At 34.0% G+C, this 13,463-nt stretch overlaps 1 protein-coding gene across 1 annotated transcript; it reads left to right on the top strand.

The window, feature by feature from the left end:
- The first annotated feature begins 6,501 nt into the window (after positions 1-6,501).
- Positions 6,502-12,934, top strand: LOC115977032. The gene is made up of 8 exons (XM_031098661.1): positions 6,502-8,883; positions 9,012-9,110; positions 9,212-9,364; positions 9,936-10,099; positions 11,041-11,188; positions 11,353-11,475; positions 11,563-11,650; positions 12,351-12,934. Exons 1-8 carry the CDS (start codon positions 6,544-6,546, stop codon positions 12,515-12,517), a joined length of 3,282 nt encoding a protein of 1,093 aa, XP_030954521.1. The 5' UTR covers positions 6,502-6,543; the 3' UTR covers positions 12,518-12,934.
- Positions 12,935-13,463: the final 529 nt, after the last annotated feature.

The raw sequence follows: 13,463 nt of genomic DNA, 5'->3' as shown, positions 1-13,463 counted from the left end.
ACATAGGTATAAATAATTATCATGGTTTTAAAAATAAATCGGACTGGCCGGTTCGATCGGTTCAACTAGGAACCAACCACTAGTTTGGTTCGAACAAAAAAAAAAAAAAAACCCTAAAATCATCAAAAACCGATCAAAATCGGGTTGAATAAGGGATCGGAGGCAAACACAGTTTTGCCCTTGGTTCAGTTTTTAAAACCATGATAATTATCAAAAAGCAAACAACATAGGGGTATATATATATATATACTAGCCTCATCACAAGCGCTTTATGCGCAATGAGGTTTTTTTTTTTTTTTTTTTTTATGTCATAATTTTTCATTCATTCTAATTTGAGGTTTACATGTTTTCTCATTAATATTAAGCATTTACCTGTGTTTTATTTTATATATATAATTTTTATTATGAGAATCTAATTTATAAGTGGATAAAGTAATTTGAAAATCAATAGGAGAGTGATCCTATTTTTTAAGCAATGTTTTAGTGACAATTTGAGTTATATTTTTACCAGATTATCCTTTAGTTTAGTCTTTACTTAAACATAAGGGTGCAAAGACATTTTTGAACAAAAAAATGAGGATTCTAAACAAGGAAAACCCCTTAAATATTAGTGTATATAAATATATAAAAGTTTAGTAATTATGCATCAACGCATTTAAATCTTATATTTTCTCAAATATAATTAAAGGTAAATTATAACTTACCCACCTGTGGTTTGATTAAAATTTAAGTCTGATTAAAATTTAAGTTTGATTGAAATTTAAGTTGCCTACATGTGGTTTGAAATTTAACACTTTACCCACCTGAAGTTTGACCAAAATTTATGTTGTCTGCTTGTGATTTGAAATTCAATGATGCAAGTGTTCTGCTAGATTCTTTTTGATCTTATTTAATCTTGTATTTTTATTTTTTTGTATTTTTTTTGGAGAGAAACATAAAAGTTGAGTAAAATTACATATTTAGCCATATTTTTAATAGAAATGGATTACGAAACTCTAACTAAACTAACCTCAGGTAGATAAGTGTCAAATTTCAAACCATAGATAGGTAACTAAAATTTCGACCAGACCACAGATGAATTATTTGTAATTTGCCCTAATTATTCCGTACTTTAGGAGTATAACCACATTGAGCTCATATAGGATTGAATAGTTTCTCCTATTCTAGTGTTGATAACTTCATTAAAACACCTATAATGATTATGATAATGGTTTTTAAGATAGATAAACAATGGAAAATGAGGAGGTGGAATTCCAATTACGTACACTGTGCACTATCAAGGTAATTATGATAAAAGTTTTTTTTTTTTTTTTAATTTTAAGAAGGCAGTATTTAAAATAATAATAATAATAAAACCTGTAGTTTATATTATCGACATGACATAATAAAGGTTAATACAACTTTATTGCTTAAAAGTAGTTTTTTTTTTTTTTTTTTTTTTGATAAGGGTAAAAGTAGCTCTATAGTTGATGGGAAGTGATTTTTGCACGCAGTGTGTATGTACACACTACGTACAAATAATTAAAATCGTGGTTTCAATTATTCTCCAATTTCGGTCCGAAAAATACGAGGAACACTTCAAAGTTGCCTAACTCGATTACTTTCAAGTTTCTTTTTTTTTTTTTTTTTTGACCGTGAAGATAGAATTTTATTGTGTAAAGGGTTATCAAAAGAACCCTCTGAGAGTATACAAAAGTCAGGATATTATAGTCCCACCCCTTTGACATATGGGGTACAAAAAAACGTAAAATAATACAAGGAAAACAGTACATCAATAGGACGTATAATAGTGAAGGGGACAAAAAACAACAAGAGCTGGTCACGTAGCTTTCCTGGTAGCTTGTCATGGTTCAGCCAAGTCTCTGTTCCAACGCTGATAGTCTCGTAGTAGAGTTGACGCACCCTGAAGTATGTCCTTTGGCTGGGATTGTTTTTCCTCAAAACAGAACCTGTTTCTGGCATTCCAAATGGCCCATGCCACCGTCGCCCAGTTCTCCATTTCCTTCCCTGTGAACTTTTCCTCCAACTGCCGAACCAGTCGGTAGAAACTCTGTGCTTCTATTCCACATTTCTGCAATCTTCCTTGCGCCACCGCCCACACGTTTCTAGCCATAGGGCACTCCCAGAGTGCATGGCCAACCGTTTCGTCAGTCTGTCCACAAGTTTCAACTTTCAAGAATCTATGAGCTGGTATTTGCCATATGGCCAGCATGTTAAGCTTATATTCAGTGTATCAGTCATGTCCAAAATTTATTAAGAAAATGTTTTTCTTCTCTTTTTCTCATTATTTCCCTCTCCTTTCTTCTATTGTCTTATTTCCTATCAATTCCAAAAATCACCAGGAGGAGGACACGTACACATTCGGTGGCAAGATAGCATATTAAATTAAAATAATATAATGTTTATGCATTTAGTATGCAAAGTGCAAACCAAATTTTTGTCCCAATTAGCAGACAACGGATCCACGTCGGAATGTTATAAAAAATTTGAGTACTGAGTAGAAAGTAGAGCTCTTTCCTTCACTTTTAAAATTCCTTCTACTTTTTTTTTTTTTTTCTTTCTTTCTTTTTTATTTATTTTTTTATAATATACAACAGGAAAAAGTTTAACTATAAAATTGGTTATAAAATAAAACTATAACCTTACTCAATATCTTTTTATTGAAGGTGAATTTTGATAATTCCACCATTGAATTACATCGTCTTCTTATATTCTTCATATTTATCAAAATTTCTAGAAAATTAAATATCAATAACTATGTTATCAATAAATTGTTTAAATTACAAGTTTTTGTAATTTAAAATTATACACAAAATATAAGGTTATAGATAATATAGTAAATAATATCTGATTGACACAAAATTTGACATGTGTATTAAGAGCGTAAAGAGCATGCAGTTTAACGGTTAGATTTTCAAAATATGTAATAATGTTTATTTTATTGAGTAAGGTTACAGCCTTAAGTTACAATCACTTTTGTAACTAAACTTTGTCTTATACAAAATGACTCAATACTAAAGCCTTACAAATAAATTGGGCACTTAGTAATAAAATAAAAAATACCAAAAATATTTATTAATTACCAATTATTCCCTTTCCCCAAAAAAAAAAAAAAAAAAAATACCGATTATTCCCTTCCCTTCAGGATTAGAAATTTAGATTTTTTTTTTTTTTTTTTTTTTTTTAGATAGAATTTTACTATAGAATAATCTAAATGTATGTGTGTAAATGTAAAGTTCCCTCTTGGAAATTTGAATGCTGGCCCTTACCCCACCCATCTCTATGAGAAATGATAAGATTCATATGGTGGACCACATCACTTGTCCACCATGTGAATCTTCCACATGGTGGACAAGTGATATGGTCCACCATTCTATTAAAAAATTTCCACCTGTTTAAAATTGTTAGTAAGAAATTTTTTTTTAAATAAAAATTAATTACTGACTCAGCAATTTTAAACAAGTGGAAGTTTTTTAATGAAATGGTGGACAAATGACGTGGTCCACTAAAGGACTCTATAATTTCTCCACCTCTACAAGCACTTATATTTATGATGTGACCATCATGCCAAGGAGAAATTATTATTTACAACGGGGGATTGTTGATGTAGTCCTCCTTGACCAATGAGATGATGCCATTTATGCAAATGTATGTATCAGTTTCCTAATTAACGCAAGTAATAAAAAATAAAAATAATCAAATGATGTCACATTTGCATAAATAACATCATTTTATTGGTTAGGAGATCAAGGAAGACCACATCAGCAGTCTTGCTAGTGCATCTAATGATGTGTAGTGGTCTATAAGGAATGAGATAATGCATTGAATGAAAAAATATTCTCTAAAAAGTTAAAACTTAAAAGCCATAAATATTTGAAATTTAAATTTAACAACTTAACGAGGAAAGTCTTAAATGGGATAAATTCTTCAAAGATTAAAGACAATTAATTCTTGAAATATTAACTTCATGAATAAATCTTTCCTTTAATGGTGATCAACCAAAAAATATATATAAAAACTCCCACCTTCGGTTGACACGGGGGAATGTCTGGTTGCTGTTTGAGCTCTCTGATTTGCCAGTGACTGTGGCTTCTCCTCTATTATTTTGGAAGGTGATTATGAAATTGTGCATAAAGCTCTCAATTGCGTAGAGGTATCCCTCTCTTCATTTTGCCATCTGGTAGATGAAGTCAAGACCCTTGCGAGATCTTTTGTGCAGTCATTTTCTCTCGTATACATAGACAAGACAACTTTGTAGCACACAACCTGACTAGGCATACTAGACATGATACTGGTTTATCGATGTAAATGGATGATATTCCTCCACACCTAATTTTTATAACTTTAGCCAAATTTGACTGAGTTTTCTTTTAATAATATTTGGTTCTTTTTTCTAAAAAAAAGTTGATTTAAAATATAAAAAATAAAAACCTTTGCTCATTCGTACATGCTCTTAAAACTTTTTTTTTTTTTTTTTGGGCGAAGTTAAGACTAACTCACAGATTCTTGGAGATTGTGAGATTAAATGTGGAAACTAGAAAGCAATATTAAATAAAGAGAGGAAAAAAATACTATTAATTTGTTAATGAAGTGAAAAACAATAAGTATATGGTGTTTAAACAGGTCTAATTTGTACTGAAATATTCCATTCCAAAACTAACACTAAAACAGAATTAACAACACTGTTTGATACAATAACAAAATTTAAGGACTAGTCCATATGTGTAATGCACAGTATAACATGTATACTTTACTAACTATTTATTTATTTATTTATAGGTATGATAGAAATTCATTGTATGATATCTGCTCCATGAAGATTGCTCTTATTATTATTCAAAGACACACATATCTCTTATTTGATTACTAGCGACTTTTACTATTTGAACTAACTGGAACACACTACTAATTATGCTATTTAGAGCAATCCCGAAACGATAAACAAAAATTGATCTGTATCAAAATATTTCATTCCGAAACGAAATGAACAACGTTGTTTGATATAATACCAAAAAGTTAGACACTAGTCCGTATGTGTAATACGTAGTGTAATACGTGTAATTTACTAAATACTTTGTTTTTAGATATGATAGAAATTCAACGTATGACGTCCACTCCATGATAATTGTTCTTATCATCAATCATCAAACTAAGAAACTAATTATTTTTTGTGTGTCGAGATTAAAACCTCATCTCTCAATGGATGTCAAGAGAATTTTACCAATTTTTTTTTTTTAGAATATTAAGTATTTTAACACATACACACTGGGAGAGGGGAGAAGGTTTTAAAGAAACTAACAATGGTGTATATCAAAAATGACCTAACTCTTAGATACACAATACAGACTAACTATGAGTTAACTTAATTCATTGCTAACTATGCTATTTAGATGTATGATATATAATATATTGGTCATGTTAATGAGTGCCTTTACAGTAATTGTTAATAAATCATATTAGGAAAGTTTTTAACACCATTTTCGTGAGAAATATAAAAAGCTATCAAAAAATTTAAGGTTATGTTTGGTAATAGTTTTTGTTTTCTATTTTCAAAAACTTGTTTTTGGGAATATAAAGAAAAAACTAATTTTCTTGTATTTTTAAAATCAAAAACATGTTTAGTTAGTTGAAATTAAAAAGATAATTTTTTTTAAAAAAATAGAAAAATAGAAAAATATGTTGTTACTAGGATTTGAACTCTAATGCTAACTCATTAAATAAGATAGATTTATTAAATTAAATGCGTATTTTCATTGATTTTTGAAAATTAGAAACTAAAAACAGCATTTTGCATGTTTTTAGTTTTCTTCACTAATTGAGTTTTGAGAACAGTTTTTGTTTTCTATCCATTTTGGATTGCCAAACAAGTTTTTTAGTCTCAAAAATATAAAATTGTTTTTGGAAACAGAAAATAAGGGGAAAAAACAGTTATCAAACATACCCTAATTACTTTATCATTTTTCCATCAAAATTTTTCTAAAAATAGTTCTTAAACCAATAATTTATTGATATTAAATACATGAACATAATTTATCTTTATTAATGCACATATAGATTGTATCAACTCTACTTAATAAGGTCATTGTTTAACCACCGTACACCTTTGGCGCGATGGTCCATCCACAATCATAAAAATGTTTTTACATGTATAAGTACTTTTGAGGTGTGGGAGTAAGTGTTGAGGTTGAAGTTTTCAGTAGGAAGTTTCACACACACATATATACTTAGATTATGCTAAAATTAAAAAATAAATAAATAAATAAATAATTTAAAAAAAAAAAAAGGGTCATTGATTAACGTGAACGTCTATCTTTATATGGGAAGAGAGTGCATTAAAATCTACACAATCTCGCATCGTTCTAAACAGAAAAACCACCTGAGACAAATGGCAAACTCGCAAATTTCACCCAACCTGAAGCCCAATTTCTCAACTACCCCAACTCTTCACGCAACTATATAAACTCTCCCTCCACCTCTCTCTCTCACACACACTCAGGCACACTCACCAAAGAGACAGTCTCTCTCTCTCTCTTTCTCTCTGCAATGCCATGCCATTTTGCCATGAAAGAAGAACATGTTATTGTGGGTCGGCGCAAGAGGCCGAGTACGAAGCTCAAGCTGGTGTGTAGCTTCAACGGTTCGTTTCAGCCAAGACCGCTCTCTGGAAAGCTCCGATACGTTGGGGGAGAGACCCGAATCATCTCCGTAGACCGCTCCATCACCTTCTCGAAGCTCCGTTCCAAGATTTCGGATCTTTTCCAAACCACCACGTCGTCTCCTCCTTCGTTTTCATTCTCTCTCAAATACCAGCTCCTTCTTCATCCTCACAAAAAACACAATACAGCCTGTAATTCCGAAGAGAATAATGATGACACTCCTCCTCTTGTTTCTATTGCCTCAGACGACGACGTTCGCTGCATGGTCGATGAGCTTGATCAGCTTCACGGTAAGAACGCTAGGCTCTGGCTTTTTGTTTGTGCCAATCAATTTGTTTCTAATGATGATGACAACAAGAAAGATTGTAGCTTTGGTGTGTTTTGTTGTACTTGTGTTGGAAATGGTGAATTGTGTGTGAATTGTGTGGGGAGGGATAAGAGTTCAAATGGGGTTTTGAGTGAGACCCATTTGAGTTTTAATGGTGGTCAGTTTGAGAGTAAGGTGGCCAAGAATTTAGTGAAGTATGGGGATGATTCTCTAAGGAAAATGGTGTTAAAGCAACAATTTTTGGCTAAGCAAAAACCGGGTTTTGTAGGTGGGATTATTGGGACGGAGATGGGAATTCCATGTTTTGGTGAGAAATTGAAATATGGTAAGCACCCAGTTGTGGGTTTGGTCCCTGAACCCCGGGTTTCATTGAGGTCTAACGGTGTAGTTGTAACTCATGGTTTAGAGAACCGGTGTAGAGTGGATGTGTTGGGTAATAAGGTAGGGAGTGAGAGTTGCAGGAATTTGAATCCTTTGAATCCGAGGGATAGGAATCTATGTGTGGAGAATAATAGTTCTTTGCGATGTTTGTCAGGGCAGTATGGTCAGGTTGTGTCTAATGGGGTTGGGATGAATGTTGGGAATTTTGGTCAGTCAGTTGCTGCAAGAGCAGCAGGGCAGCTTTCAAGGCAATTGAATGGTTCTAATATGGTTTCGATGTGTAATGGTTGTGAGGTTAAGGGGGAGTTCAGAAATGTTGAGCAGGCATCAATGAGTAGACTGAATAGGGAGAACATTATGCCATGGGGTCCCAATTGTAATTTTTGTGATGATCATTTGGTTGGGTGTGCCTATCTGCCGAGATCTTCATGTACAGATGAAAGGGTTTGGGGTGGCTTACATAGTGGCATCCGCAACCATAGGTTTAGTGTAAATGATACTAGGAATCAGCGGATTTGTTCCAATCATGTAGATAACCATCAGAACAATCCGGTGGAGATGGGGAACCATCGGACTGTTAGGCTGGATGGGAGGGTTTCAGTGGGGAAATTCGACCACGGGCTTAGGCCAAATTCGAACATATTAAAGCAGGGTCAGTCTATGAGGGTTTATTATCCCAATTTTTGGAAACTGTGGTCTGGTTTGCCTGATCAAGCATTTGAAGGAAGGGTGAGAATGATGGATTCTTCCTTGAATAAAGGTACTTCCTCTCTTGATGTTCAATATGGTAATGAGAAATTAAGAGAGCAGGTTCGCCCTGAAATTTCACATTACAGATATTCCAATCCTGAGGAATGTCGTTTAGCTTACCATGGTCCATATGTGGGTACTGAGAGACATTTGTCACGCATGACAATAGTGGATACTCAGGAAGATCTCTTGACTAGCTCTAATTGTGACACACCCAAAATTCCATATCGTGCTCTATATGAGAATTTTCATGGAGTACCCATCAATTGTGAGCCCATTCACAGTGATCTTGACAAGAAACCGCTCCTGATTGATGAAAAGAAGGTAATTAACATCTCAGGCTTTTCAGATAATATGGTTTATAGCAATGGAACAGAATTCAGGTGCAATAGTAAGCAATCAGATGTGGAACCAGGCATTAACTCGTTAAGCAGTTATAGAAATGGCACTGATAACACACAAAGTGGAGTTGCATCTTCAGTGGATGTTTCTTTGTATAGCCTTTCATTGTCATCCTCCAAAGAAGTGGGACCTCCTGTACTGTCTTCTCTTGCTACCTGCAACAGTGTGGATGCCATGCTAAAACCTCAATTAAAACCTGTGGATCCTATGGATGAAGAGCAATTCAGCACAGGGCCCCAAGTTGATGAATCAAATGAAGTTGCATCCAATCCTTCCTCTCAGAATACAACCAAAATGGAAAACGATGACATGCATGCAGAAGAGTTACAACAAGACCCTCCATCTGGTTTAAGCATTGATGAAAAGGTACTAACTACAGATATTTTATTTCTTTTATTAGAAGATTTAAGAAAAATATTGCTAGATTCAGTGGCTGATAGTTGGCTTTGAACTTTGATGCCTTTGACTTACTAATGATTTTTCTGGTTTCTTAGGCTGACAATAATGAAAGTTCTAAATGCTCTAAGGTAATTGGTGGAATGCCTAGTGACCTGACCACATTTTATACTCATCTAGCCACTAGAGAGCTGCAGGTAATTTGTCAAACATATACGATTTATAAGTCTTCTAACTTGGTAGAGGTTGAGCTGAGCAAAGTATAACAAAAAATGTTCCTTTCTGCTTTGTTCTGCAGACTATTAAAAATACTGACCTTGAATATATAAAGGAGCTTGGTTCGGGCACATTTGGAACTGTTTTCTATGGAAAATGGAAGGGGTCTGATGTTGCCATCAAGAGGATAAAGCCAAGTTGCTTCACTGAAGGTTCATTGGAGGAGGACCGATTGGTAATTTTCATATTTTCTTCCCACAGTTCCACTGTTAAATTTATTCTGTCATCTGATTACATTGATTTGCCTTAGTCATTTACAATCACCTGTCAACTATAATCTGTACAATTTCATTTTCACTTGAGTGGTTTGATCTTTGAGTTATATATTGCTCTAACCTATCGAATGGTGACCATTCTCTTCTAACTTACCTTTCATGAAAAGTTTGTTGGATTTTTTTAATTTTTTTTCTTTTTGGCTGAAATTATTTGTATTTTGATACCTGAGGAGGAGACTAATTTTTTTTTGAGCTGCTGATTTGGATATGTCCTACTCTCTCAGTTTGGAAGCTTTCAACTCATGTCCCTTATTTTTCCTACATCAACAGTTTGCATAAATTTAAAATCAGTTAATTATCTGAAGAGAAGGAAATTATGTGCATAGGATGGTGATAATGAAGCCCTAAAGCTGATGCTTTCCAGGGAAGAAGCACTAGAGAGGAAATAGGGAAATGGCTGTGTGTTATTGTCAGCACTATGAATACCTGCATATTATCTCAACTTAATTGTTTCTATCTACTCCTTTGCAGGTTGCAGACTTTTGGAGGGAAGCTCACTTACTAGGTCAGCTTCACCATCCAAATATTATGGCATTTTATGGTGTAGTTAGGGATGGACCTGTGACAAATTTGGCAACAGTGACAGAGTACATGGTCAATGGCTCCCTACAACAAGTTTTGCGAAGAAAAGATCGGTATGGAATCCAATCTTGTTTTATGGTTCAATCTATAATTCATTCAGTTCGACTCTTTACTGCAAATTGTGTTTGATTGTTTTCCATCAATACAGGACACTTTGCTTCTTCTTTTTTATGTGATCATCTTAAATGGACGTTAAATTGACCTTAATTTATATATTGATCTATCTGAAAATGGACATTTATAGAAGAATTCCATGAGTTTTTGGACCACCATAATATGTAAAAATGTTCAACAATGTTGAGGATCCTGGATTTAGCTTATATATCTCTTTAGGCTAACCTTCATATGCAGCCATGCTATAATAGTGCATATTAACGTGCTTTATTTTGTTTCTTGATTGCGTGCACAAAAGAGAAAATAAAAGAATTTTAGATAACATCTGTCCATCAAATATTAAGGGTATATTAATATATTGCATGTGAATGTATCAAGTATCAAACGTCTATCATGATGTAATCATATGGGAATAAGAAAATATTACGGAGTGAGAAGGAACTTAAACAAGCATTTGCAATGCAATTTGGTTTCCAGTTATATATATGGTCATGTCAAACTTGCTATGAGGTATGAGTTGTGTGAGTGGGGGTGTACCATAATCAATCGTGCAAGGAGGATGAACACCTCAAATGTCTAACTACACATTCTGGAGTTGGTTGTGCAATCAGTTTGATCACATCTAGAATCCTCCATTGGTGAGACCATCACCACTGTCATATTAAAAATTCAGACGTGGGAAGATTACACATTGCTGGTAGTCTGGTAGATCATCTAAGGTTAGCTTATACAATATACATTTATACCCCTAGCTAGAAGTTGTGCATTTTCTGACTATGTTTCCTGCTACATCTATCATTTTTTTTTGTCGTTCTTTTGGGCAGAACACTATTGTAGGAACTCATTTTCTATATTGAATTATGCCAATTCTCAATTACAGGACAATTGATCGTAGGAAGAGGCTTATTATAGCCATGGATGCAGCTTTTGGTATGGAATATTTACATGGGAAGAACATTGTCCACTTTGACTTGAAATCTCACAACTTCCTTGTGAATATGAGGGACCCTCATCGACCAGTGTGCAAGGTAATCTACCTGATAAGAGCCATCGCAGGTTTTGATTAGAATTTCTTATTGTATAGGTCCTTTTTAAATGTGTGGTCCATTGTCCCTAGCCTCAGTTTCTTGTTTTCAGAATCTTTCATCATTTTAATTAAACAAATTTGAAACTTTTTCAATCATTCTTTCAGATTGGTGATCTGGGCTTATCAAAAATTAAACAGAGGACACTTGTCTCTGGTGGAGTACGGGGGACCCTACCATGGATGGCTCCTGAACTTTTGAATAGTAAGGATAACATGGTTACAGAAAAGGTGAGCATGCCCACTTTAGATTATCAAACATGTTTAGTTTCTGTTGCCATTCACTTTGGTTGTTAAATGTGTTATTGCCTCTTGTAGGTTGATGTTTACTCTTTTGGAATAGTCATGTGGGAACTCTTGACTGGGGAGGAACCCTTTGCGAAAATGCGTTCGGAGGAATTAATAGGTATAGTTTAATTTGAAAATGGAAAGGGAGTATATTAAAAACTCTTACTTTCATTGGTAATTGAGACACTAAGAATAATTTTCAGACTGTATATTGGTAATTTCATAACCGTCATGAATTCATGATAGTGTTGTCTATCCACAGTCCAAATTATATAAGTTAGGAATCTGAAAACTGTTAGCCATCACATTATATCTGGAGCAATACCTCCACTTAAGATAAATTGGCAATCTTTTCTTACAACCCTTTTGCCCTGTATTTTCTGATAACTCAATTCCCAATTGTTGGTGCTCTTTGCGTGTGCTCTCTCTCTCTCTCTCTCTCTCTCTAAAGATTTAATTCTCTGAAGGATCTTATCCAATTGATAATCATTTTTTATCTGCACGTCTATAAATTCTATGCTATTGAAGAGGTCAACGACATGGATTGTTTAGCTCTGACAGAATCTCAATAATGTTCATATCAGTGCCACATCTAATACTTTTACTTGCCATGTCATAACTTAGGGTTTTTAATTATACATGGGACTGAAGACTGGGAAGTATAAATTAAGTGGTGTTTGAACATATATAATATTGCATTATATTTATGTGTAAACTGGACAACAACTAACCCAAAGTGCATGATTTTGATATATATACTTGCTTATTATCTATTTATATTAAAGGACGATGATGCAAATCTAGTTGATAAATTTCAGCTGGTATAATCAAAGGCAACCTGCGACCCGAAATTCCAAACTGGTGCGACCCTGCATGGAGATCCTTGATGGAGAGCTGCTGGTCATCTGATCCTAACTCTAGACCAGCTTTCTCAGAGATTGCAAAGGAGCTACGTATCATGTCAGCAGCCCTGAACATCAAGTGACAACTCTGAAGCTAAGCCATAGGTTGAACTATAAATCTTGTTTGTAAATACTGTAGGAGCACCAAGAGCAGGGCATGTTGGGACGTGGTTATATTTTACCGTCCAATGTCGTGTTTAATCTGATGATTACATAACCCTTAATAAGGGTAGGTCACGCCAGGTGTTGTTTTTGCAGTCACCGGTGTGATACATCAGTGTATAGGCAGAGGCTGATGTTTGTGAAAGTAAAAGAGCCTGTAATGTGGTTTAGTTTCAAATACTTTTTAAGTCACCAAGGAACAGGCAAGACCTCGATTAAGCTTGTAATTTTTTTTGTCAAGCTTCTAATGGTCATGCACTGCTGTATAAACAGCTTGTAGCTCTCTCTTTTTCTCTATGAGATATAAAGATTACTTCATAGTTCATACTATTCTTTTATTTCGATCTCTGGTAGTTTATGCAGAGCGCAGCTGATCTGGTCATGAACCCAATATTGCCATTGATAATTTGTAAATGACCAAAATTTCATCACTCAAACATTGAAGGCATTTGAGAATGTTAGGAACCCACATTTGAGTATAGAATGCATTTAGCTATTTAGTTAGCTAGTTAGTTACAATTCCAAGCATGTTAGTCACATTTAACACATGTTAGAATTATTAATGCACATGGGAAATAATAGGACCATTAGGATAAGGCCATGTGGGCCAATAAAATAGTTTTATGGTTCTATAGATATCTACTTGTAATCATATTTACATATTGAAGAATAAATCAATTTCTTAGTGCATTAGTGCATCTCTCTCTCTTAATCTCTATCTTTCTCTATAGAGAGCGACTACTTCAAATTAAGTTAATTTCCCTACAATTTTCATCAATCTTTCTATAATTCCTGTCTAATCCCATTATGAACCACTAGGTTCCTAACATAGAAAGATTTTTTTTTTTTTTTTAAATGTAGCAATTT

This window comes from Quercus lobata, chromosome 2 (assembly GCF_001633185.2).
Source record: "Quercus lobata isolate SW786 chromosome 2, ValleyOak3.0 Primary Assembly, whole genome shotgun sequence".
In the NCBI taxonomy this organism is placed as follows: domain Eukaryota; kingdom Viridiplantae; phylum Streptophyta; class Magnoliopsida; order Fagales; family Fagaceae; genus Quercus; species Quercus lobata.
Note: the sequence above shows the minus strand (reverse complement) of the source record. Positions and strands in the feature narration are given on the sequence as shown.

Coding starts and splice junctions, on each gene's coding strand:
- LOC115977032 (XM_031098661.1), top strand. CDS start 6,544: ATGCCATGCCATTTTGCCATGAAAGAAGAACATGTTATTGTGGGTCGG. Junction 9,365..9,935: donor CATTGGAGGAGGACCGATTG/GTAATTTTCATA, acceptor ACTCCTTTGCAG/GTTGCAGACTTTTGGAGGGA. Junction 11,189..11,352: donor CTCATCGACCAGTGTGCAAG/GTAATCTACCTG, acceptor TCATTCTTTCAG/ATTGGTGATCTGGGCTTATC.